At 38.7% G+C, this 27,984-nt stretch overlaps 2 protein-coding genes across 4 annotated transcripts in view; one reads left to right on the top strand and one right to left on the bottom strand.

Moving 5' to 3' along the window:
- Positions 1–8,374, top strand: part of rbbp4 (retinoblastoma binding protein 4) — a 15,110-nt gene extending 6,736 nt beyond the window's left edge. Inside the window, exons 5-12 of one of the 2 annotated variants that reach the window (XM_018091215.2) lie at positions 1,901–2,016; positions 2,116–2,276; positions 4,668–4,794; positions 5,691–5,768; positions 6,062–6,141; positions 6,370–6,427; positions 6,841–6,951; positions 7,464–8,374. In XM_018091215.2, the coding sequence (XP_017946704.1) occupies positions 1,901–2,016; positions 2,116–2,276; positions 4,668–4,794; positions 5,691–5,768; positions 6,062–6,141; positions 6,370–6,427; positions 6,841–6,951; positions 7,464–7,529 (797 nt within the window). In that variant the 3' untranslated portion in view covers positions 7,530–8,374. 2 annotated transcript variants of the gene reach the window in all.
- Positions 7,838–27,984, bottom strand: sync (syncoilin, intermediate filament protein). Of its 2 annotated transcripts, none has more exons than XM_002940022.5 (4): positions 27,802–27,984; positions 20,493–21,276; positions 15,755–15,879; positions 7,838–9,200 (listed from the first exon to the last, which is right to left on the bottom strand). In XM_002940022.5, exons 1-4 carry the CDS (start codon positions 27,843–27,845, stop codon positions 9,146–9,148), a joined length of 1,008 nt encoding a protein of 335 aa, XP_002940068.2. In that variant the 5' UTR covers positions 27,846–27,984; the 3' UTR covers positions 7,838–9,145. The 2 variants fall into 2 exon arrangements, with proteins under 2 accessions (XP_002940068.2, XP_031752788.1); XM_031896928.1 differs by having other exon boundaries at positions 20,583–21,276.

The raw sequence follows: 27,984 nt of genomic DNA, 5'->3' as shown, positions 1-27,984 counted from the left end.
TTAAGTATTTTTAGTACATGAAGAGGGAGTATTTATGAACATTGGGAAGAAACCTTACCAGTGATTGCAAACAATCAGCAATTCAATTTAAACTAAGGTTACCATATAGCCCCGTTTCACGGGGACAGTCCCCCGTTTCAGGATCCTTGTCCCCGTTTGCAAGCATAAGATCCCTAATTTCCCCATAGTTAACAAATCTACAAACACGGCCTCAGGTCTAATGAACTACACTACCCAGCATTCTATAGGGATGCTAGCATAGTGCCTGATGAATAGAGGTGTGTTATTTTAAGGACCCGCCCTGTTCTTTCTGGAGAAAGCAGTCGTGCTTAGCTGAGGTTGCGGACCTGTATTGACTACCAAGGTATTGGATCGCTCTTCCACCCACCCCTCCTGTTGAACAATTTTAAAGCTGGCCGCTCTGGTGCTGTGTATACTGACACGCAAAGCCGAACATGCATCTAAAAGTTTTCTGACACTCCCCGGTTGTTTGTTCGTTACAGACTCTGTAGGCTTTCACATCAATCATGTAGCCCACCAAGACTTCAGCAATGTATAACGCACATTAAACATCTCTTATAAGTAATCTAATGAGCCTGCTGAGTCTTCCCCAAACGAACAACAAGAGTGTATCAGTAGTTATAGTGTGATTTGCTCCTTACCCTGCAATGAGTTCTGGGGGGTATTATACATGGAATTGCCACTGTGTCACCCTGCTAGGAGTTCTGGGGTATTATACATGGAATTGCTACTGTGTCATCCTGATATGATTTCTGGGGGGTCTTATACATGGAACTGCGACCTTCTATGAGTTTTGTGGGCATTATAAATGAAATTTACATGCATCATAATCCTTATGTTTCATTGGCTTTCACTGTTTAAAATTCACTGTTGTGTAAAATATCTTTTAAAATATCTGTAAAATGGGGTGTGGCTTATTAAGGGTGTCTCCTAAAGTGGGCGTGGTCTTAAAATTTTGCGCGCCGCCATTCTTTCCCTTGTCCCCGGATTTCACTATGAAAATCTGGTCACCTTAATTTAAACAGACACCTAGAAGTTAGAAAACAAGAGCAAAGATGTGATTGGTTGCTATGGGCAACATCACTGGTGATTATTTGTCTCCAATGTAAATAAATACGCTAATAAGTCTGTTAGACAAGGCACTTGCACTCCATATCTTCTTTATGTGTGCACACTGTCCAACGCCATTCCTATCAGTGCAAAGACAAAGCAGAGTGCATCGGCTTGAACTCAAAGCTGTGCTCACTCATTGTTACATATGTAAATCACCGGTATCGGACCCCTTATCGAGAAACCCATTATCCAGAAAGTTCAGAATTACGGAAGGGCCATCTCCCATAGACTCCATTTTAATCAAATAATTCACATTTTTAAAAATGGTTTCCTTTTTTCTCTGTAATAATAAAACAGTACCTTTTACTTGATCCCGACTAAGATATTGATACTAATTTATTCTTATTGGAGCCAAACAATGCTATTGGGTTTAATTACTGTTTAAATAATTTTCTAAGCAGACTTGAGGTAGGAGATCCAAATTACAGAAAGACCCCTTATGTGGAAAACCCCAGGTCCCGAGCATTGTTGATAACTGGTCCCATACCTACGTGTAAAATGAATCCTTTTTATAAGTATACTCTAAGCTGCATAAACTCTTTGAGAAAGCTCAACAAGATCGAGAAAGCTTTTTTTAGTTTATAGAACAGACTGAGCTATTTGCTAAACAGAAACATGTGATTATTCTAAAATCAAAGCTACTCTACACTTTCAGTTTAGTGGGAAGATTGAGTTTACACATTTATGTACTTAATATTTGAACATGTATAGAAGACTCCTATCTACATAATATAACTGTCTAAACTCCTGCCTGTGTATTTGTTAGATCCTTCTGGTGAGTGTAATCCAGATCTCCGACTTAGAGGCCACCAAAAAGAGGGCTATGGCCTATCCTGGAATCCTAATCTAAGTGGCAACCTTCTTAGTGCTTCAGATGACCATGTGAGTAGAAGATCATACTTTTATTTCCCTCCCTTACTGAGATCCCCTTATCTTATTATTTTTTTATTTTATTTTTTTTCTCTCCAATTTTGCTTACAGACAATATGCCTTTGGGATATCAGTGCTGTACCTAAGGAGGGCAAAGTGGTGGATGCAAAGACCATTTTCACAGGGCACACTGCAGTGGTTGAGGATGTGTCTTGGCATTTATTGCATGAATCTCTCTTTGGATCAGTTGCAGATGATCAGAAACTGATGATGTGAGGATCTCCTAATTTGAAGTATTCAGCTTCATTTACATTAGCATTTTTATCTGTTGGGTTTTATTTTTATAGCAAAATTGGACCTATTTGTGTAATTGTTCTTGTGGACAACCACCACAAAAGCTGATTTATCAAATATGAATAATGCTGATTCCATATAACCATAGTGCTGCCTGCACTTGAACTAATGTACACATTTTCATTTAAATTTTTCAAGTGGCATCTGACAATCTGATTGATAACATGCATTTAAAAGGAGAACTAAAGCCTTACTAAAGTGTTGTACATTATGTTTAGGGCTTTTGTACCAAATCAAGGCAACCACAGTTCTTTAAAGTGGACCTGTCACCCAGACATGAAAATCTGTATAATAAAAGTCCTGTTCAAATTAAGCATGAAACCCAAATTCATTTTTATATTAACACATCCAACCCCATTATAAAGGCATTTAAGAATCACAGCTGTCAATCATATATTGCTTGCCCCGCCTCTATGCCTTAGGCATAGAGGCGGGGCAGACAATAACTTAAGCTTTCCATTCAGCACTTCCTAGATGTCACTGCACATCTCACTTTCCCCCTCCCTCCTCCTCATCTAACTGTGTAGCCAGTGCATGGGCCTGGGCATCAGGTCCCCCATTCTATCACATACACAAGATTTTGGGGTGATACAAAGCTTGCCTTAATAACAGTGCCCACAAAATGGTGCCTGCCTGCTTGCTTTGATTGAGTAATTCCAAGACGGAAGGAAACAAGATTTATATTATTTATATAGAGTAAGTAAAGTTTAATTTGCTCAACTAACAATATAGAAAATAATTTGGAGTTATTTCTTAGGGTGACAGGTCCGCTTTAACAGGGAAAATCTGTGCCCTCAGTATCTTCCCTATATTCTTTTCTGCTGATTCCCTGCACTTACCTGAGCTTAGGGACCAATTCACAATACATGGATATAGAATATATATGCTGCATTATAATTAATTGATAAATATATATAATGTATTAGTAATTAATACAAATAATTACTACATGGCAGCTTTAAAACCAGTGCAATTAGTATCAGAATGTAATAATCAGCCCTGTGGTATCCACTTATATGACGACCTTATATTTTGCTTGATAATTTGCAACAACCCCTAAGTTCAGCTGCCCAGATCACAAAGAGCATGTGGGTGTCGCAGACCCTTTCCAAGATGGGGAGCTCCTCTGACAAGTTTGAAGTTGTGGATCATTGTTGCTATTGAGATGCTGATACTTTAGGCTGGTGCAGTAAGTTCAGTATATAAAATATGGCATTTTTAGCCATATTCATTTTTAGGGTTTAGTTCTCTTTTAAAGCAGTTGAATTGCATTTAGAGTAACTGGATTTAATTTATGAATCCTTTATGTACTTACTGGACAAATTCCTGAATAACATTAATGTAAATGTAAAGTTTTTTTTTTTATGCTGGTGGAGAAAAATGGAATGGCTTGATTCAGTGATAGAAACGGCATCTGCTTGTCATTGCACATACTGGGTGGATTTTTTTTGTCCTAAAAATCAACACTTAGGGGCCCATTCATGAAACCTCAGTTTCTGGTTGTTAAATAGTACACATGGGTTATTTTTAAGTTCTCTATTGGAATTATTTTGGAAAAATTTTTTTCTACGCACACGTTCAAATTAGGTAGAAGTCTGCCACTGCATAAATAAATGAATAAAGGCAATAGATCATTGACATTTTTTATGCAGATTTAATGCTGTGGAGAAGGAAGAAGTCTATTCATAATTGTGGATGAGAACCAAAATTAAAGAATAGCCAGTGGAGTTAATATTAAAAGCTAAAAATATGGAAAAAAAAATTTGTGGTTTCGTGAATGGGCCCCTTAGTGTGATAAAGGGTCAAGAGGAAACCCTTAAATAAGTATGGTATGTTAAGCTTATATTACTTCTGTGTAATTATTTTGCATCATTATTAAATGAAGCACTCACTGGGAACTTTCTGACTGTGCAGTACTGGTGAATTTCAGTGCTGTAAAGGCACTTTTAAACTTGTTTAGTAGTTTGTTGTTGTTTGTTTGTAGTTATTGACAAATTAAAAATGTAATTCAAAATTATGAAAAAGTGTACTTCCATTTTGCTGTTTTCTGGCTTTAGCTGAAGTGCCAAACAAGCAGAGGCACGAAGTTTAGTTTTGCTCCCAAACCCCCACCAGTGTCATTTTGGCTGGAACTTTGCCTATTACCATATGTATACCTTCATTTTACCTCCACCTTAGCTCCCAAGCCAGCCAGCAGTAACCAAAACTATAAAGTAACTTTCGTCAGCTAAAGCTTATTGCCTCTTCAGAGGGAACTTATTGTATTGCCTTTCTTAAGACTGGAGTGATAGTCCTATTTTTGTTAACAGCTGGGACACCCGATCAAACAACACATCAAAGCCCAGCCACTCTGTGGATGCTCACACAGCTGAAGTCAACTGTCTGTCATTTAACCCTTACAGCGAGTTCATATTGGCAACTGGGTCAGCTGACAAGGTAAACATTACATTTTACCATATGTTGACTGACTTTTTTTGTGTATTAGTAAAGTTCTGAATCCTGTATCACGTGTCCCTTGTACCAAAGAAATTTAGTTTTTAGGATGCATTCAAAGGACATTTAAGTTAAAAGGTGCAAGTTTGTATAGCTGTGTAGAATACAGTGGGTTTTTTTCTTGAGCAGGAAGAATGTGGTTCTTATAGACTAGTGCCACGTGGGATGGATACCAAGCCTGCAGATGAAAGTGGAATTCAGAGCAACTGCGTATGCAGTTTCGTACCATATTTTGCGTAATATTTTAACCCGAAACTGCATGCTCGAACAGCCGCTTCCATATATTTAGAGTGTAGGGGGCAGGTTCTCGGCCTGCACTTATTCCCGAGGTTAAGAATCTGCCCCCCAAGTGCCACAAGCCAAATGAACTGTAGAATGAAAACCATTTAAAATATTCCATTTCTTGCAAATACATTTTTTGGGCACAGACTTTAAATGTAAAAAAAAAAAGTGTACTTGATTACGTTACTGGTCACGATTCAGGCCAGCTTTATTGTAGTATTTCTAACTACTGTGGGGTTGTCGTACAAAATAACACATGGCCTGCTGTGGCCTGCTTTCAAAGCAAGGGTCGGTTGTAATACATACTTTACAAAGCAATGTGGAAAGCTGTTGGAAATTAGTGTGTATGAGTACTTTTTTAAGCCTCATGCTGTAGACAGATTTAAACAGCTACTTTTAGATAGGATCACAAGTAGTCTGTGCAATTCAAGTGTATATATTTTGCTCTTGTTTGGCCTAATGTGTTTTGCATGATGCATCTGGATTTTTAAGGGCCCTTTTTATTCCTACCAAATGATTTCTAACGTTACACTATATTTCCCTCGTCTTTCTCTCAGACTGTTGCATTATGGGACCTACGCAATCTGAAATTAAAGTTGCATTCATTTGAATCTCACAAAGATGAAATTTTCCAGGTATTGTCTTGAATTTTTTTTTTATCATAGCTTTTAGGGAACAAAATGGTTTACACTGTCTGCTTTAAGGGCAAATGAAGGCAAAATGGAAGTATGTATAAAGGACTTTAACCCCACTTGTCACTTTGATCTGACCCTATAAGACTTGGGTCTGACGTAATACAGTCTGTAGCTGTCTTCTCATAAAGGGTTACTATTTTGAGATAATGTGCACAAATTGTAAGCCTGACATGTATATTGTGAAATGCAGAATAGCTAGAAATAACAGATTTCATAATTTTTTTTTTTTTGAGCAGGTCCAGTGGTCCCCACATAATGAGACCATCCTGGCATCCAGTGGAACTGACCGTAGACTAAATGTTTGGGATTTAAGGTAAAGAAATGATCTGACATCCTGTTTAAGGAAAAACTTTCAAACTTATTGAATTTAAAATGGATCCTTACAATTGATCACAACAAACTAATTTCCAAAGTATAACAGTTTCCCAGTAAGACTTGAGAGAAATACTGTGTACTTGTATATTACTATGCATTCAGTTAGTAAACTCTTCACTCGCACTCGCCCGTAGCTTCAACACCAAACTCATTTTTTCTTAAACAGTAAAATTGGAGAAGAGCAGTCTCCTGAAGATGCAGAAGATGGTCCCCCTGAACTTCTGGTAAGAACGAATAGCATACTGTTACATGAAATTCCAGGATACCCAAAAATATAGTACAGGTATGGGACCCGTTATCCAGAATTCTGGGGACTTGGGGTTTTCCGGATAAGGGAATAATTCAGATCTCCTACCTTAAGTCTGCTAATAAAATTATTTAAACAGTAATTAAACCCAACAGGATTGTTGAGACTCCAGTAAGGATTAATTAAATCTGAGTTGGGATCAAGTACAAGCTACTGTTTTATTATTAGAGAAAAATGAAATCATTTTTAAAAATGTGTATTACTTGATTACAATGGAGTCTGTGGCAGATGGCCTTTCTGTAATTCTGAACTTTCTGGATAATGGGTTTCCAGATAAGGGGTGCAATACCTGTAATGTTAAGCCCTATTTTTTTTCCTTTTCCCTTGCAGTTTATCCATGGTGGTCACACAGCCAAGATATCAGACTTCTCATGGAATCCTAATGAACCATGGGTGATCTGTTCTGTATCTGAGGATAATATCATGCAGGTCTGGCAAATGGTGAGTAACAGCCGAAATTTAGATTTTACCACTATATATTTAGATTTTAGCACTATTCATCTTAATAACTATAGATCCCAAGGCCATTTGTGTTATAACTTAGACAATTGCAGAAATGTCTTGCTTTAGACAAGGGCCTACCTCAACTCTGTTATTAATAAGCTCTCTAACTGTTAAGTGACTGGGAATTACCAAAAATAAATGAAAACTTAAAAACATATATCACCTGTTGGACATCATTTTAACATTTTTCATCTAACTGGTTTGCATCAGAATTGCTAATATAAATTCTGCACAGCCTCATTAGAGATTACTGTAGACTTTCATTGCTTTTGTGCAAAGTTGTGGTAGGGTTAGCCCAATTTTTTAATCAGGCCTTTGACAAACTCGAAATTATAAAATATTAACAGGAATAGGAATAATTTTATTTTTGCTATAGTTTAGAGACATTTGTTTTCATGCATGTCAAGTGAAATGGAGCCCTTACGGGGTTTTTTTTTTTTTTTTTCCAGGCGGAGAACATTTACAATGATGAAGATACAGAGGGTGGTGTTGATCCAGAGGGTCAAAGTTCCTAGACATTGCTATACTGTCCTGTTTCTTGCAAAAACAGACATTGTGTCTTCTGCATCCAGCACTTGGACATTGGCCATTCATTGCCGCACAGAGCTGCTTCTGGCTCCTCGTTTTCCCCAGCCTTCTCTAATCTCGCTTTTACTGGTTTTGTGAGGAATCCCCTTTTATTTTATATATATATATATGGTTATTTTATATAAAATTCTCATTTTAACCATGTATCTGCTGCCAAGGAGTTTTTAGAAGCAAGGAGGGGTAGAGAGCTCATCGTCTGACACAGTCTGGATATCCCCAGTGCCTTCCACTGCATCTGATATAAAGAACTATTCAGGACCAACACTGTTGCGTTTAAACATTCCTCCCAATCCTATATCCAAGCCCTTCCTAAGGACTGACAATTAGCATTTCTTGTCATTCTTTTAACTAGCCTTTTATTGTTTGAATTGGGGCTGCCCTGTACCAAACGGTGATCTTCAGAAGTTTTTTTTTTTTCCTGATATTTAGATGCAGCCAACTGAATCAAAACATTTGTTTTCATATGAGGTCAAAGAATTTCCCATTAAGCAAAAATATTGAGTGTTTTAAGGCCAATTTCACTCAAATGTTAATATGCAACTTCTGTTTTGTGTACAGACTAACATTAGATGGAGGAGTCAATAGCGGACTGCACCCTGAAACTTTGATGAATCCCTATTTTGACTATATTATAAATATATCCTCTCCTATCTATGTGTCTTGATACTTGTGCTTGACATTTTTATAGGGGAGAAAGAGGCGTGCCCCTTGTAAGGGCTCAGATTGTCAATTCGCACAGCACCTCACATGTAATAAAAATGTTTGTTTTGTTTTTTGGTCTTTTTCCTTTGATATTAATATTTGTCTAAACATAGTTTGTCAAAACACGTGGCTTTCAGAAAAGATAAACAGCCTATGCTAGTGTGGTCCTAAATAACAGCTTGATTTTAATATCACCACAGGATTCACTACCACTGGTGTTTTAAGAGTAGAGGTGCATCATGTGCAGAATTTTTATTTTTTAAACCTGGCAAAATTCCTTGCTCTTATCAGCTTAGTCAAATAAAATATGACCTTCCCTTATTTAGAACCAAGTCTGCCACCCTTGCTTACCAGAAATGAGGAGGGCTTGCAACGCTAGTGCAGAAAGCTATTGTGCTCTCTGCAGTAGAATTTCTGATTTAAGAAACTGAAATCTGGCTTTAATGGTTAATGGAGAGCCTTTTTGTTACCCAATGGTAAAGTGGGGAGCTGCTGTCTTGAGTGGCAGGAGCTCCTCTGCCATTATTTTGTAGGTGCACTCTTGTGTAAGTTTTGTTGGAAACAGTATGCAGAAATACAGGTGCGAAAACCTGATTTTTAAACAATAATTCAAATCAGCAATGAGTTAGTGTCCTTTTTTATATACCCCCGGGACAACGACCAGATTGCACTTTGTTAGGAGGGCAGCAGTGAGTTTTTTTTTTCCTCTTTTATCTCCTTCTCCTCTATGTGGAAACAGGGAAGTTGTGACTTTCTAAGTGATGTCCATCTATAACTGCAGGGCTTGCATTCAGTATAGGCACTATACTGAGTGGAGTCATAGTAAAAATATGGTTTCTTCTCATTCCTTTTTTGTCACTGACTTGAAAAGTTGTCCATATATTTCAAGGCATCCCCTGTAATAAAATTAGAGATACTGGTTATTTAGTAGTACAGGTATGGGATCCCTTATCCGGAAACCCGTTATCCAGAAAGCTCCGAATTACAGAAAGCCCATCTCCCATAGACTCCATTTTAATCAAATAATCTTGAATTTTAAAACTGATTTCCTTTTTCTCTGTAGTAATAAAACAGTACCTTGTAATTGATCCAAACTAAGATATAAATAATCCTTATTGGATGCAAAACAATCCTGTTGGGGTTAATTAATGTTTTAGTGATTTTTTAGTAGACTTAAGTATGGAGCTCCAAATTACGGAAAGACCCCTTATCCGGAATACCCTTGGTCCCGAGCATTCTGGATAATGGGTCCTATACCTGTATAACAATGACTTCCTCAAGATCGGATTTGGCAAAGCTGGTGTGGCTCAAGGGGTTACCTTGCTGCTTCTATAAAGAGCCCACATGGATTTTACCTTATGAATATATGGAGATTTGTATTATATAAATATGGGTGCTGACCCAAGTAACTCTTAACTAAACTGTAATTTGATATTTTGCGTGATTGAGGCCTGTGTTTATTACATTTTCATTTATACAGGTATGGTATTTGTTATCTGGAAACCTGTTATCCAGAATGCTCTGAATTACGGAAATACCATTTTAATTAAATACTTATATAATATATAATTTTTTTTTTAATGATACCTTTTATATATAAACCTATAATTAGTACTTAATGGAGGCAAAACGATCGTATTTGGTTTAATTAACGTTTCAATTTTTTTTTTTTTTTTTTTTTAGCAGACTTAAGGTATGGCGATCCAAATTACAGAAAGACCCCTTATCCACAAAATAAGGATAACTGTCCCATACCTCTAGTGAATAATCAGCCTGTTTATTTGCAGAATTTGACACACATGCCACATTTGTGCGATACAAAAGCCTTAAAATATATTCCTAGAGTGCTAGACTAGAGGGATATAATAGTTCAGAAAAACACAGACTCTGCCATTTGCTGGCACTAAAACATGCAATAAATATGGCAAACTGTTTAACACTGTCTGAAGGGTAAAGATCAGAATTTTGAAAGCGAAGTATACAAAAGTATTTACAGAATAAGCAAGCCTAAGTGCAACCACACTATTGATGTGAGTATGCAGATGGTTCATAAATGTGTTACTCTAAGAAGCATTATAGCAGCACTGAGAACAACTGTGCAACTGATGCTGCTACTCAGCCTTTGCCAAAATTGCTCTACCTTCTATAGATGACAAAAGAAAGTAGTTGAATATATAAAAGCTTGCTAACGAACACAAAAGGAGATACGGTAATGCTTGTGTGACTGCTAGCAGGATAACAGATACTCTACTGGTAGCAATACATGCTGAGTTGGCCTGTGTATGGGGTCTTGGGAGGGACTGCAAGACCAATATCTGGCAGGAAATATTGTCAGTTGATGAATGCATCAATACATTTGATGCAGCTGTTAACGGATAGGTGGGCTCTAGGTCTGCTGTACCAGTTGGGCTTAGGATCATCTTGTCATTGGCCAAATTTGGCAGCAATCTGCCCATTTTGTGATCTCAACAAACAAGTGCGTCTCAAAGTGGTATGGCCATCTTAATCTAATAAATAAAATATTCACTGGAATAAACCACAAACCTCAGTAGGTTTCCACTGGAAACTTTTTTGTGAGGAAAAGCATTTTAGCTAAAACGGGGGATAAAGACTGGCTGCTTGATGATTGTTTATGAAGCTGTAGCCTCTACTGTCCAAGATGTGGGTATGGGTAGTTTTTCTTTTACATCACTTTCCCCTGCCTGTGAAGTATTAGGGCTGTGGCACATGGGGAGCTTAGTCGCCCACAACAAATCTCCCTTGTCGCGGGCGATGAATCACCCCGATATGACATCCCACCGGCAAGAATGTAAATTGCCGGTGGGATGGCATACGTGGAAGTTGCCTCTCGAGGCAATTTCGGCAAATCGCTGGCTCCGCGTATACCACCCCACTGGCGATTTACATTCTCGCTGGTGGGATGTCAGTGTGCCACAGCCCTTAGGCTGTAGCAATGTAACTAAGATTTCAAAAACTGATCAAGCTGAAAAGAATCCATTATTGCTCTGATTGCTTCTTCTTGATTCTTAGCAAATGTAAAGCAACTTGCATGGATCCTGATTTATTGTTTTCACCTGTAATACATTTTGTGTGCAACATTTTCATTATGAGCTCTACATGCCACACAGTTTTGTAATGTTATGCATATGAGGAATTAAGAAGCCCTTAGACATGTTAGTGCAACATGTTAGCAGTTTAGCTGTAGTCCAAGTAGAAAGACTCATGTTTTCTTAGTCAGAATGTGTGCTTTTCAAAAAATGTGTTCTAAGATCAACATAGCCCAATTAATTTCATTTGTTCGGTAGTCTTACGTTTGTCCACATATTGTATCCCTCAGCAACCAATTATATATTTATTTTCAAACAGCTGACCAGTAAATTCTACCTGTTGATTGTTTGCTATGGGTACAAGTCAAGTAACCAGGATAAGGCCATTTATTACGTTACTCTAGGAGTGAAAATTTACTGACACTGAAAAGGTTAAAGTGAAGGGAAAGCTACTTAAGAGCCCCCCTTCCCTGACTTTGCAGGTTGTAACCTTAAAGCAAATTGCATTGTCTATTGCTTTGAAGGTGCTCAGTGAACTGCAATCTTGCTAAAAAGGCTTTCGCAATAAAAGCCTGGGGTAAAATCACTCCCTGCACAGATGAAGCAGTGCTGTCTGTGCATATGCTTCTGTGCCTTCAAAAACTACTGATGCTGGACATGTTTGTAAATAAAGCATGCAGGTTTTCTTTACCATTGAAATGCAGAGAAATATATATTTTGAAGTGTTTGCCATGTATTTTAATGAATACACATTCATCAGCCAGGTATAAGAGGTGTTTGTATTTGTGCAGTTTTATTGTAATGGTTTGACAATTCTTTTACCAGGTCCACCTTTTAAATTGCTAAAACATGTAATGTTTTTCAGAGCTGTGCTGCAAACTGTATCTTATATCAGGTGCAAATCCTTGGAATCACAATTAATGAAACTGCTGAACACAATATACCTAGTATGGGGGGGCTGCATGGATTTTTGCTTAGCCGGTTATCTTTTTAAGGCATTTCTGTACAGGGTAGCCACTGAAACATACACTGATAACATTAATCAAGAGATTTTAAATTTAGCTGAGTCCTACCAACAAGTCCAACAAAGAAGTATCATTGCACCGCTAGCTGACCCTACCTATTTCCAAATTTATACACCTACACATTTGTATACCAAACTTTAAGTGCACTTATATCAAAATATCAATGTGCCAAAGGCTGCTGTATTGATTAAAACAAAGTTACATTGGAGTTGGCTCCTTATGTGCATTTTGGCTGTTTTGGTCTTTGGCAAAGTCTGTAATAGTGAAATGTGTATCAGATACACTTGTTTTATTTCATGTGTGGCTGGATACATTTCACTATTATGATGTTAAAAGTATGAATAAAGTTATGTTTAAGGCTGATGCCAGACGTGGCGTAGGGCTGATATTTTCGGCAGGCGGAAAAACGCTTGGTGAAAATACAGCCCTACGCCTGCTACTTGTGCCTGCACCCGAATGAATGAGATACGCTTTGCATTCTCTCGCATTTTCATGCGTATATCGGCTACATGTGCCTGCACCCGAGCGTATCTCATTCATTCGGGTGCAGGCACAAGTAGCAGGTGTAGGGTTGTATTTTCGCCAAGCGTTTTTCTGCTTGCCGAAAATATCAGCCCTACACCACGTCTGGCATCAGCTTTCGGCAAGCGGAAAAACGCTTGGCGAAAATTCAGCCCTACGTCTGCTACTTGTGCCTGCACCCGAATGACTGAGATATGCTCGGGTGCAGGCACATGTAGCCGATATATGCATGAAAACGCGAGAGAATGCAAAGTCTTGCGTTTTCATGCGTATATCGGCTACATGTGCCTGCACCCGAGGGTATTCCATTCATTCGGGTGCAGGCAAAAGTAGCAGGTGTAGGGCTGTATTTTCGCCAAGCGTTTCTCCGCTTGCTGAAAATATCAGCCCTACGCCACGTCTGCCATCAGCCTTAAATCACTATTTCCATCATAAATAATTTGTGAAATATCAATAAATCGTTACATCGATAAATAGGATAATGTGTTCTTGTGCACTTTGGTACAAACTCCTTAATAATGCTGCGTACGTGGGCACAGGAATATTAAAGTTTCTGGAGACTGACTTGTAGCTTTGAGTGTGACTGTGATTTCCTTAAATGATCTGTTCTACCTACTCAGACACTTTGGTGTTTTTCTTTATTTTCTCCATGTTCAGTGTGATGCACATAGACACAATACAGCAGAATGAGAAACCAGTTTTCTCAAGTCATACTGGTTGCATGTGTGCTTCTTAAAGTGCAGACAAATGAAACTCATCATATAGGGATTTACTTGCGAATTAAAGGAAAGCTGACCGCTTGAAATCCAAATATTTATTCTAAATGGTGCTACAAATTTTTCCAGCCCATTTTAGGATTCTGCGTGGAATTATATCCAGCTTTTTGTGTTTTCACATAGCAAACAAAGAAAATATATCATAGTATTATTTTAAAAAAATGTTTTGGCAGAACTGGTGCATTATCTGAAAAAAGGTGCTAATATATTTGCCCACAATTGTATATAGACATTTGCTGAAGGCAAAAACAGTAAAAGGAACTTTTAGTTCTTTCTTTTAGTTGCAAAATTAGTCCAATCTATAGATGATTTTCTTAAATGCATATTTTTTTATAGTATACCTCAGTGCTAATGTTTTTCTGCTGAAGTACAGACTTGTTTTGACTTCTGACTGTGGCGTAGAATTGACCCTAGTGTCTTGTGTAAATGTTACTGGAATTTCAGTATTTACACCAATAGTGTCATTTAAACATAAGTTGTTCCTAGAGCAGTGATCCCCAACATGTTGCTCACCAACCCCTTGAATGTTGCTCCCAGGTGCTTATTTTTGAATTTCTGGCTTGGAGGCAAGTTTTGGTTGCATAAAACCCAGTGTAAAGCCAAACAGAGGCGTCTATAGGCTGTCAGTCCACATAGGGGGCTACCAGATAGTCAGTTATAGCTCTTATTTGCACCCCCAGGATTTTTTTTCCATGCTTTTGTTGCTCCCCAACACTTTTTTCCATTTGAATGTGGCTCATGGGTATAAAAGGTTGGGGATCCCTGCCCTAGAGGGTCCCCTAAACACCAGTTCTGTAGTGCTACACTGTGTGCATTTGGTCTGCTGCTGTTCTCTGGAATACACTAGCAATGCTGTCCAACTTATTACATTTAGTTAAAAAAAATGATATAATATTGTGAAGTCAGCAGTGCTTGTAAGCAGACTGGGGGCCATAAAAATAATTTGGAGGGCTACATTCATCCCACAGGCTCTGCACTAAGGAATTAGAATATGCTAGAAGATTGTGACTTGGGGGCGTACCCCCATGTCTATGATTATAGCAGATAAATTGTCAGCAGTTTTTTCTCTACTCAGATATAGCCCCTCATTTGATCTCAAGGTAGAAATACTTAAATTCATACATAAAAGAATCTGATAATTTCCTAAAATTTAGGCTCATCATCAGTCATACTTTTTTCATGTAGTCAGTATAATATAGTAGTCTCTCCACTGCCAGGTCACTTTCATAAAAATAGCTTGGAAGGCCACATCTGGCCCCTGGCTCTCTTAACCCCCCCCCCCCCCCCATAACATAAGCAGTGGTCAGGTTATATACTGAGCTGAGCACTAAATCTCTGGGCCAGTTTTTACTCACTGGCACTGTTTAAAGGACATGTAAACCCCACACACAAAAATGTAATCAGTGAACAGCCTCTTTGAAATCTTTCAATACCTGCCACACTGGTTGTCCAGAGGTTAATAGTAAGGCTGCAGCATCCCCTTTATCACTTAGATTTCCTTCTCCTCCTGTAATCCACTCGGCCCCCTCCCTCAGGAATTTGCTTTGGCTGTTGGCTTTTGGGCATGCTCAGTTGTTCTAAGCTCAGATTACCAAACACGCCCAACCAGTGAAGAGACGGCATTGCTGGTTTCCATAGAAACTCAGCTCTAGCTGTCTGCTTCAATTTTTTCTCCCAACCAACTCTCCTGAGCTCAGCTCAAACAAAGCAGAACTTTTATCAGAGACAGTTCTGCCTGTGTGAGCCTGTATTCTTGATTAAATGTATGCTGAATAAGGGTCTGTGTGTGTAGGCTGCTTGCAGATTTAAATGTATCCAATTATGTATCAGAGGAAAAATGGCCACCACGTGAAAGCTGCTATTTGCATTAGGAAAATGTGATGGTGCTGGCAAACGGAGGGGATATATGCAGTACAAATGATGCCATTTGGGTTGGGGAGATGTGCCCAACTGATATACATTGTAGGCAAATGTAGGCTTTACATGTCCTTTAAGTGTTTATAGCTCTAGCTTCCACCCCTTTGTTTTATTTGCATATACATGTCCATAGCAATCCCAGATTCTGCTTTTTTCCTCTTACTTGTATATTGCTAGCTCATGGGCCAAACTCCTCCGTAAATCTTCCAATTCCTTGTTTTGTTGCTGCTGCAATTGCACAGTTATCTTGGTTTCTCTCCTACTATCTTCCAATTCCTGTATCTGCTCCTAGAGAGAAAGGTAAGGATTAATATATGTCAGACTAATCAACATTACCATCAACTTCCCTGCTGTCGACTTGTTGATGTACATACATATTATGCCCTTACCATATCTGGCAATCAAGCATTTAAATACAATTTCAATATTTCCTGAGTGCAAATGGCCCTAACCAGACTTCAGAGCTCTTGCTTATTAGTTACAAACAATGTAGACCCTACCCCCCCCCCCCCCCCCAAGTTTTGTATCATAGTTCAGCCAACTGTTTTTCTCTTTAACTATCAGACCCTTAGGATCTTGTGTATATACTTTCAAAGTAGCAAAATTCAGTCAAAACAAAAATGGGGAAGGGCAAAGATACCACTGGTGGGCCCAGAAGCCCTATACAAATTTGCATCAGTGCTGCTCTTACACACATATTTGTTTATGTTATGGATGTTTGCTCTAAAATGTGTAGTCTGATTAATTGTCCATTTGATACTGATATTCATCAGTATCAATGGATCCCCAACTACCATGCAAGTATGTATTTGAGGTGAGGAGCACATCCTAAAGTAAAGCACATGGACATTATGGACATCAGTGCATAGCAGTGTTCCTCTGAAATGCTAATGGACTGGCATTTTACTGGTGGGGAGTGAATTAAACGTTCAAATTATTCCACATAAATATACATACTCAGAAAAGTAACAAGTGTTGGAGAAGCAAAGCATAAGCCTGGGATTTAGGATGTGGGGAAGCACTAATTTTTTTTAAATAAATCTATCAGTATTAGACACACCTTATCTCACAACTAATATTTAGGAGGTAGGGGTTGATCATAAAGGTATGTACAGATGGTGGAGATTGTTATTATGTATTTGGCTAAACAGAAGTTTTTTCTATCATGCCTGCTCTATCATTGTTTCTTCAACATTAAAATCATACCTTTCTTACTGGGTTTTTCAAGTTGCAACACACCACAAGTTTTCGTTTCAGTAGGATCACATGTATGCCAGAGGTTTTTTTGATTCTTAGAAAAAAATATTGGATGCATTATTTGTCTTAACAATTTTAACAGTAGTATCAAGAACCTTTAGACCCAACCCTAATGTTTGTTTATGTGAAAACAATGAAGCATAATATTAATCACACTATTAATCAGAAAATCATCTTCAGGTTGAACCTAGTGGTTTGTACACTGCCAGACAGAAGAGTAAACTGCAGGATTAGGGTTTTTGTAGGGATATTATAACTAATTATAAGTAATGAGACCAAATTAGTATATCATGAAGTGTTTGTTTACTGGAGCTACATAACCTGCCCATGTTTGTGCGGGGGTGGGGAGCAGTAACATAACTCCATAGAACGCCTTTGCCATGACTGGCATACTATATCAACCTATTAATAGATTCTTCCCACTGTGACTCATAGAGTTATAGAAGGACACAATTAGGCCAGCAATAGAGAGAGATAGTGAGGGAATGGTGTTTGGCTCTGCTTGCAGGCCTCCTTAGTGCAGCAGGTCCATTAGCACATGCTGAAGGCAGCTTAGTTTGCCCAGAGAGAAAGACAATGAAACATTTCTGGATGCACAGCTGTCAAATTATTACCATAAATTAATTTAATTCACCGGCTTGCTGTTTAAGCAATTGCAGAAAAGTATTACACATGGGTGTTTGGCATTTTATAGAAATCTGAATAGCTCAAGTAGCTCAATAGATTCAAGTGTATAGAATATTTCCCTAATTCTGAGGTATTTGCTGCTATTTTGGCTGTCCTGACTAACAAATTTTTCATAGACTGAATGTTGTTTTAACGAATCTATAGGAAATACTTAACCAAGCTTTTCAGGGCAGGAACCTCATTCTAATGTGTACTGAAACTCATAGTATTTACATATTATGTACAAAATGGCAGATAATTGTGGTTCTGTGCATAGTGAAAGCTATGCCAACATACATTACAGTTCATTTGTATGTTTTGTCCCAGTTCTTACTTATTGTATTGAATGGTTGTACCCAGGACATGGTTATGTGTGTGTTAAAAAAACTCTGCTGTCTATCTCAGGTGCACTCCATCTTGTGTATACCATCTCACAATGGTTAGGCACAAACCCACAACTATACTAACAAATACACACAGTACATATTTCTGGACTGACACTAGGATTGTGTGTTTTGTTAGCTACAATGGAAAGGCAACTGGCCAGCAGAGTAGACAGTATAAGAGTTGTTGGTGGTGGACACATTTTCTTTTAGAATGTGAGAGACTGTCTACAATTGCATTCAAGCAACTGAGTTGATAGCAGGGCAAAGAGGCCACAACTTGGTAAGTGCACAGACATTCCTTTCATTCCAAAAAAAAAAAAAAAAAACACAACAAAAACTAGTAGAGTAGTAACGGTGGAATCCAGACTCACCCAGGCACCATGGGGACTTTTACACCAAACAACTCATAAACAAATGATGTGGCTCAATTGAGAGTTATAAAGCTGCCTGCAAGTAATGTCCAACCAAGTGTTCACTGCATAATTTAATGAAGAACCATCATACTCCATTCTGGAACACCAATCAATAACAAGAATCAGCTTACCAAAGAAAGTAATTGAAGGGCATTATCCAACATGTATATCACAGCTGGGAAATGGAACCCATAAATAGCAAAGCACTAGAATAAGGACTTAGGTTTCCAAAGAAAGGATTTAAAGTTGAATTTATAAACTGTTATTTGCATCTTTCAGTATAATGGGGATAGCCAACAGTTGCAATATCATGTTTCTTAGCATTCTCTCTAACAATTATTATTATTATTAACATTTATTTATAAAGCGCCAACATATTCCGCAGCGCTGTACAATAAGTATCCCAAAGTCAGTTATGGTATGGAAACAGACTAAGATATAAGGCAAACAGCATAGACTAATCATTTATTGTTTGTGCAGAAAGCACAGGGTCAGTGACAGTAATCTGCCTAGAGGTCATGGCAGGCAAATCAGGTTTATTGCCAATACTGAGTTTAGATAACAAAGCATATGCAGCACATCTCTTAAATAGAGTACTTGAAAACAATCAGTAAACCTGAAGTGCATCTAAATGTACTACATTGCTGAGAACCTTGCAGACGTTTAGATGACATGTATGTTCTTGAAAATATAAAGGAGGTATAATGTCGAGAAAAGTAACTAAAATGTGCCCCATGTTACATTGTCCTTAGAGATTATGGTCAAATTAGAACATGAGGCTTTACAAACATTTAAAAAGTAAGAAATTGCCCTGCTATGCACTCAGTATTTCTCTTTGATATATAGATAGGGAACACAGCCATCAGAAACCTTCTTAGACCTCAAGCATTGGAGAAATTTAGCATCTAAGCTCCCTGTGATTTACTGAACAGTAGTAGTAGTAGGGTCATGGTCGAGGCTCTGTGTAGAGGCAGTTCTGTAGCTTATAAAGTAGAAGTATTGTGTCCTTAGCTGCCATTGCTAACTAGAAATAGTACCTTATACCAATATACACGTAACTCTTGTCCTATTGTGTTGCACCATAACTTCAAATCTGGAACTACTAGTTTTCACTAATTGCATGAAATTATCAATTCAATTGATATTTAGTTGAATGTTTCTACAGTGTAGTCTAGCAATACTGTAGGGATTTATAGGATTAACAATCTCTATAGCTTTAAACTGTATCTTCCTTATTTCCATTGTCATCACATGTATCTATCTTTCCTATTTACCTATTTCTATATTATTGGCCCATAGGTATGACTACTTCCTGCCACACTTTCATATAGTGTTTGGTTAGGAGTGAATCTTCCTCTTTGGCCTTAAGCAGTTCATCTGTGTGGATGTGATTTCAGAAAGCCTGGGATCCACACAACCCAGAAATGTTTGGCCCTAGAGACAACATCCTATCTAGAGAAGTTGGATAACAGGGACCCCGTAAACAATAATTTAGTAAGTGCAGGATATCTTTTGTTATAGCACTTTCTAGGAAAGTGAGTCAGATCAAAATTAGCTACCAAGAGCAGCTTCTTTGCTCCAACTAGGAAAGATAGCTAGGAGTGTTCTCCTTTACAGGCTCTGCTGCCTTAGTAAAGAGACCTCAGTAGTGACAAGGGTATCAGGCTTATGTTTGTTCTTCCTAATTCAGGTCTGCTGTATAGGATCCGGAACACTTAAGGTGGAAATCCAAAGGACTTTGTTACTATCCTTCCTACTCTCAACAGTTGTGTATCATTATTAAGAGAAAGATTGCTCTGCATTGAACCTGCCAACTCATTGCTCTACATCTGTATTGTAAGTATTTTCTGCATATCTCTGTGGATCAATTGTGTTGGACAATAAAACCAGTTCTGTTTGAGTTTGCTGCAAGAGCTCTCTGGTGTCCTTTATTTCTTATTTTTGCACAAAGCATAACTGAGTTGTAGTTGCAATACCTCCCCCTTGATCCTTCTACATAGCAAACACCCACCTGTGTGTTAGAGTCCAGTGTATCCCATGTTCTATAGCCATTCTAGCTGGTCCTTGTTTTGCAGCCAAAAAGGGGTTACACTGACTATAACCCTCCTGTTTCCCAAGTCAGGACCCACCTTCTAAAATCCCTCCCATCACCCTACCTGTGAATTTTGGGTATCCATACCCGATAAAGATGAACTTCCTCTTCCCTTTTCCTCTTCAGGAGAACAATCTGTTCCTGAAGGCTATTCCTCTGCACTCTCATCTTACTTGCCTCCCCTTGTAGTGGTCTGAGTTCATCACGCAGCTTCTGCAGCTCCTCCTGTGCTTCCCTAAGTGCTGCTACCCCTCTTTCGCTATGCTCCAGAAGCCGAAGTAATCTGGGTTCATACTGCTCCTCTAGAGAACTGTGTTGCTCCTCTGTGAGACTTTGTAGCTCTGCAGAGAGGCGCCGCCTATCCTGAAGTGCCTGTGATGTATGCCTGGTGGGCCCACTCCTTAGTTGCTGTTGAGCTCCTTCTTTTTGCTCCACAAAAGCAGTCCTGAGCTGGGTGAGCTCCTCTGCCAAACGGGAAGCAAGAGTCTCAAGGCCTCCACGCTGTACTTCTTTGTCTTTTAGCTCTTCACGCTGATTCTCCAGCTGAAATTGGCATGCCACATATTCTCTGGTCACATTAAAGAGCTTGCATCTTACAGTACGAACTTCCTCCTGCAGACCGTCCCTTTCTAGCTCTGTCCGAGCCTTCTGCCCATATGCCTGCAGTACCTCTTCATGTGCCCTCCTAACTGCTTCAAAAGAAGGTTCTCGAAGCAGTGTCAGTTCTCGAATAAGTTCATCGCGTTCTCGCTCCAGCTGTTCCACTGCAGCAATGCAGAACTGGAACCTTACCCCCACATCCTCGAAGGACATTGGTCCAGGATCATCTTGGACATCATCAGGATGAGGTAAAGAAGGCTCTGGGACAGGTCTGCAAAGAAAATAAATACAATGGATTGCTTAAAATCTGTTGCATGCTCCCTCCCCCACACGAGTGAAAGAAGATGTCTATTAGGAATAACCATTTAACCACACAAAACCCATCAACTCCTTTAGAAGTTGGCCCAAAGGATATGTCTCCCAGTTGCAATACTAAAGGCCCAAGGACTCAATTGCAACATATGGTCTGGGCCCATCATACTTACACCGCTCCAGAGGCCACCAACTCCATATCTCAACCCAGTGATTCACATGTATCACTCAATGATTCCTTTAGTTTCTGCGTGATCAAAAGATTACCTTTTGTGGTTCCTTTTTAAGGTAGACTGGGAACTGTAAAGTGTAACCTGATCATACTGTGTTGGGGAAAGGACTATAACATCAAAGTAGTAATGTTTATTAGTTTAACACACAAAGGTTTCTGTTGATGTTAAAATATTCCATTTTAAAGGTTCATAAGTTTGAAATAGCTGTGGTAGCTGTAAAAGAGATTTTGTTAAAATATTAAAAATGTGTTGAAAATCCTAATACATTTTAGCTAATTTTATAAATAGGGCCCTTACATGTAATACAGACCTCTTAAACTGGCCATACATAGTTAATTTTAATGGGACAGAACAATAAAGTTAATTTTAATGGGACAGTGCAATATTGAACCCAGTGGGTTCAATATTGCACTTCAAAAAGCTGGGTATCAATGATCATGGGTCTTCTGGGAGGATAAAGGAAACAAAGCACATGTAAAAAGTATACAGGAATTGTTAAAAACAAGATTCTGAACTGTACTGGTGACTAGCAATGAGTCCAGGCCTAATTCCTATTGAGGTCTGGAGAAGCTGTAGTTGGGAGAAGTCATCCTTTAGATCTTGGCCAAAGTTTGTAAAAGAAATCAATGTAGAAATGTAGAAAGCTCATTCATGGCTATAGCAAGCACTTGATTTTAGTTATCTAGTCCAAAGTGTGTGCTGTCAAATTTTAATATAAACTCTCAATCATTTTGTCAGTGTTTCATGTTAAGTTCAGAATGGAATAATAAATTGTATTCGTAATAGTATATACAGGTATATATTGAAACCATTTAATGATTATTTAGCAAATTAAGGGAGAATTGTAAGAACAGAACAAGCATCTGCTTTTTATGCAATGACAAAGAAAGCACTAGCAATTTACTGGGCTTGAAATATCTGAGCCAGGTTTGGATTATCTCAGATATATTTTCCAGGACAAGGCACTTAACAAAAGAAGCGAAGAATAATTCTTTTAGTAAAGTGCATGTCTGGAAAAAATATAAGGGATAAATGTGCCCTGCATAATACCCACATACAGCCATGGAACCATCAACCACAGCTCAGCACTTCAGTTCAGAGAAAATTGGCTCTTTGCCTATGTTAAGCAAAAGGCGACCTTTCTCTTGGCAAATCTGGATGGCTTTTATTAGTCTTATCATTGCTGCCAGTAAAATGAAATCATACGTAAATGCCTTGTGAATGTGAATGTATGACATTTAAAGAAAAAGAATATAGGAAACGAGATCTGCAAATTCTTAAAGAACCACTAAAGTCCAAAAATGATACTTGTCCAGTTACATATCTACACAAAGGCATGAGGCATGTGTTTCTTAAAATAGAGCAAAGTGCACTTTGTCCAACACTTTAGGTTTGGTGCCACCCACATGCAGATACAGTGGCGTAAATTAGCGAGCCTACCATTGTGCACAACATTTCTTGTGCATGACAAGTCCTGCAAGACAAATGACTAGCAACCGTCCTTTCCTTGTGGAATAGTTATACCTAGAATAGTCAATACGCATACATGTGTGACAATAACCTCCACCTTTACGTAACATTACCATAGTAATAAGCCTCTGTTTTGGTACAATTAAGAGCTCCAAAAATAGTAAAATACTTGTACAGCAGCACATGGCATCCAAGCCCAAAGACACTGCTTGATAGGATATGAAACTGCACACAGCCCTAGTCATTCCTTATTGCTCATTCATTATACAGGTATTGGATCCCTTATCCGGAAACCCGTTATCCAGAAATCTCCGAATTATGGAAAGCCTGTCTCCCATAGACTCCATTTTAATCAAATAATTCAGAATTTTAAAACTGATTTCCTTATTGTCTGTACTAATAAAACAGTACCTTGTAATTGATCCCAACTAATATAATTAATTCTTATTTGATACAAAACCATCCTTTTGGGTTTAAAGGAGAAAGAAAGGTAAAAACTAAGTAAGCTTTATCAGAAAGGTCTATGTAAATACACCCATAAACGCTGCACTGACTTCTCTGTCAAAATATTTCTTGTGTCTGTAATTCCTGTGCCAGAGACGTGCAGCTTTCTGTTCTCTGCTCTTTCCTGCTCCCCCCCTCTCAAGAATGCTAAGAACTCACTCCCCCCCTTGGGAATGTGGATCTGAGCCAATCAGCAGGAAGCTGACTCATAGGGGCAGATTTACTAATCCACGAATCCGAATCCCGAAAGGGAAAAAATCATATTGGAAATGAAAATTTTGCGACTTGTTCGTCACCATCGCGATTTTTCGTATTTGTCGCGACTTTTTCGGCACCGTCGTGGCTTTATTGTATTTTGTGCCATTATTTTGCCGCCATTGCGATTTTTTCGTATTGCGCGATAGTAAATGGCGGAAAAACCAATCCAATATATACGAAAAAATTGCGGGACATACGAAAAAGTCGCGAAAATACCGATCATTGCGAAAAAACGTTTTTGGACCGTTTCTGGATTAGTAAATTAGTAAATTAGCTCAGTTAGTCTTACTAACTGAGCATGTTCACTTGGTCTGGGTGTCTGTGCAGGAGTGAGGCATTTTGGGAACTTTTTTACACAGCTCGGGAGACTTAAGGGCACTATTGAGACAACTGAAGGTATGCCTGCAGCTTGAGATTAACTCTTTACTAGCCTTTCCTTCTCCTGAATGTTTTATTAATTTTTTAGTAGACTTGGTCCCAAGCATTCTGGATAACGGGTCTTATACCTGTACATGCAACAGATATTGTTTCTGCCCAACTCATAGAGCTGCCCTTGCACAAGGGGGTTACTCTCCCTGTATGTATGCAATGTGAAACTGGATTCAGTATATTATGGGAAGAAGGAAGCACAAAGATAAGCACTTTGGACTATTACAAGGAAAAGTCACATAGTTTCCTTATTGTAAGACCTTTTGGGCAGGGCCCATTTTGCCACTTGCATTGGTTATTGGCTGCTTTGTATGTAAACCTGTATGTTCAATTTATATACCTATTTACTGTACATAGCTGCGTAATATGTGCTTTATAAATATGTGGTGATGATAATAATAATGGTCCCACACACAGGATTGCAGAAGTGTGTCAAGAGCAGTTGAAAAGTGTCAATACAGGCAGTAGTTTTATAGAAAGCAGATCGACAGGTGTGTATGTGTGATAGCTGGCATGGATGTGAATGATATCTAAGCAGGATTGTAACTTGGTCACGTCGAGGCCCCTGCGAAAAAAAAAATGGCATGGCCGCACCTCCTAGCCCACACCACCTGCTATTTTAAAGGTAGGAGAGGGGCTGGGGAGGGGGGCTACGGTACAGCAAACCCTGGATTCCAGGTCACCCTGTCACCCCCCCCACATCCATAGGGTCTGCTGTAAAGCACTGTGATATATGTCAGTGTTATGAATAAAGAAGAATGATCAGCAGGGTGTGACTGGCCCAGTCCGACCCTGCTGATCATTCTTCTTTATTCATAACACCGACATAAATCACAGTGCTTTACAGCAGACCCCCTACTGACTGTTCCTCCCCTGACGAGTTCAATTTATATGCGCTCGGGGAGGACGTCGGGTGGGGGCCCTGCGGGGGGGGTTAGGGGGCCCCTGGTGGGGGGTAGGGGACACGGCTGGCTGGGGCACCTGCAGGGCCCCTGGGGTGGGAGCCCTGCATCCCCCAGTTCGACCCTGATGATCAGAGCCATATTTATCACATGGGCAACAAAATGATCCCTGCCTGGGGGCAGCTTTAGAGGAGTGGCCCTCAGGTGCCTATATGGTAAATTTAAAAAACATACAAACTGCCCTCCAGCCCACCAGCTGATACTTATTGAAAAAATCCAGCAGTGGAGCTAGGGTTGCCACCTGTCCAGTTTTGACCCAAACAAGCCAGTTTTTCAAGGGGCTATCCGTGTCAAAACCTTCTTCCAGGTTTTCTACATTCTGAAAACTGGACAGAAACCCATGGAATTGCATCAGTCGGACGCAATAACCCCGCCCCAGACATCATCACTCAACACACAACGTCATCACAATGATGTTGCGTGATGTAGTTGATGGTTTGTGGGTTTGAGACCCTGCAAATGTAGGAACCCTAGGTGGAGTGTGGGGGTGGTAACCATCCCTGCTGCAATCAGACATGCACAGGACGGCAGGAACTAAATACATCACTGATAAAAATAACTTAGGTTAAGTTAGGGGAACTAACAAGAATTCTGGCATTTAATTCACCATCAGTGATTAATTTCTCTGTTACTTGATTAATTACTGTTTCAGTTCTTAACATAAAATCTCTTTTAATTTTTTTAATTCAGAGGTTCTGAGTTAAAGGACAAGTCAACCCAAAATATATATTTTTTTGCCTAAACACAATTCTTTGCAACCTTGCAATATACATTGATTACAAATTTGCAATGTAACAATGTGAAACAATGTAACAAATGCCAGCAGACTGACAGACCTGCCTTGCTGGAGGAAAAAAAAAAGTAACAACCAGGAGTTCAGCAAATGCTGCTTTAAATAGCAATTACATTTACAAATAACTTTTAAAGCACTAAAACTTGCTGGGCTACCCTTACATATTTACATGGATCATGGCATATTTTGTATGTAACAGCCTGAAACAATGCAAATCACTTTCATTATTTCAATGCAAATCAGAAATAAAGTAGTAACAAACAGCTGTGAATTAAAAAAAAAAAAACAACTATGATTGAAAATATATAATTAATGAATTGAAAATATTCTTCCTTAATAAGATGTGTTTTACTACCACCACCTCTTTCTTAGGAGAGCTTATTTCAATTGAGACAACTCTGTATAATCAAGCCCATTTCTGTGGCTCTGTCCAAATAAGGCGCGATTCATTATACCGGGGCTTTATCTGTGCACTAATTAATTGATTAATGCTGTTCTCCTATATTCTCAGTTGCTCTGCAGTGCCAGGAAGAGGTAAAATGAAAGCACTTTTTCCAGTTCACTGTTCACCCAATTCAGTGCAAAAAAATGAAAAAAATCATAGAAATTTCTTAATTTGAAAAAGAAGAAAAATATGTTCAGCACAAACCATATTCATTGAACTGAAGAATGCAAGTGTACTGCCTATTTGATTTAGTTTCATTTCAGGTACATTCTCATCCTTCTGTTAGTGCCTAATTGTTACCCACTCCTGTGTCTATTACCACATGGTTTCTTTATATATTTGTATATTTAAAATTATAGCTTATTATTTATTTATTATTATTGTTTGTAATATTAATGTATTGTGAAGATGTAATGCTCATCTCATCTTATCTGAGTTGTAAACACTATATTTTAATCTCGCATGATTTTGGGGTTGCCACCTGGCTGGTAATTTATCACTGAAACACAATTTTATCACTAAAATTGATGCTCAATGCCAATGTTATTAATAGGGCAGAAACATAACAGTATAGGAAGGATGGTTTTTGTATGCAGAAATGGTGTAAACCCTACCAGACCTGCAATGAAAATGTGCTCTCCTTTTGATCAGTTCAAATGGACTCTTATATCACCCATATACCAACATCTTTGTCTGGGTGCAACAATCTGTGCTCTGTAAAACTGATAGGGACCCACATTTTCTTTTTAAATTATATTATTATCCCGAATGTTCCCCTTTTAAAATATTTCTGCTTACTTTTTGTGCTGACAGTTTTCTGTTACTAAATATAGATAATTGTCATAACATTTTAACGTTGCCTGAGAATTTTTTGTTAACATTACCTTATTATGTTTTTTTTTAACTCAGTTACTCTTCTAGTTAATTTTGTTTGGGGCTCAGAGACCTGCAGTGATACAAACAGTCAGATTCAGGTGAAACCTTTAAGACAGCTAGAATCTCAGCCATAAAACATAATCAATAATTTTTTCCAGCATTACACATCAGGTTCAGGCACAAATGCACAATTTAATCTGATGATAGTGTTCCTTTAAACCCCTATGCAACTGAATTTAAACAGGGAAGATGTCTTCTGGCCACTCCTTGTGGACTTACTGTAGGGTGGGGTTGTACTTGCCTAATTTTTTTCTGTTTAGAAGCACTGAAAAATCTGATCAAAATGCAACTATGAATTATAGAGTAGCAAGCATATTAAGAATAACCCAGTAAGCAACTAGTATTCTATATCCATGCATTAGTGCTGTGTGGTCTACACGGCACCTGCCATCAGTTCTAAAACAATCTCCATCTGTTTACTGTGGTTTAATGCTATTCTATTGCAAAATCTTACCTTTCTGCCTGGGAGTTTCCTCCTTCCTTGTCTGTATTGGACATGGCATCTGCACAAGCCGACTCTTTATGTTATTAATAAACTGTGCAGAGAAGGCTGAGGTACTTTACCCCCTCCTTACCCACTGGCAGACTCTTGCAGACTGTCACAGAATAACCCCATGTAACACACAAGGAGGGACTC

This window comes from Xenopus tropicalis, chromosome 2, assembly GCF_000004195.4.
Source record: "Xenopus tropicalis strain Nigerian chromosome 2, UCB_Xtro_10.0, whole genome shotgun sequence".
NCBI lineage: Eukaryota > Metazoa > Chordata > Amphibia > Anura > Pipidae > Xenopus > Xenopus tropicalis.
The sequence above is the reverse complement of the archived record's forward strand: the minus strand, read 5'-3'. Positions and strand labels throughout refer to the sequence as shown.

Bases quoted from the DNA above. Each gene is read 5' to 3' on its own strand.
- sync (XM_002940022.5), bottom strand. From the start codon at position 27,845: ATGTCCAATACAGACAAGGAAGGAGGAAACTCCCAGGCAGAAAG. The intron at 15,880-20,492 runs GTATGGATACCC...CTTTCTCTCTAG, and splicing joins AGGAAGTTCATCTTTATCGG to GAGCAGATACAGGAATTGGA. The intron at 9,201-15,754 runs GTAAGAGGAAAA...ATTTTATTACAG, and splicing joins CATGAGCTAGCAATATACAA to GGGATGCCTTGAAATATATG.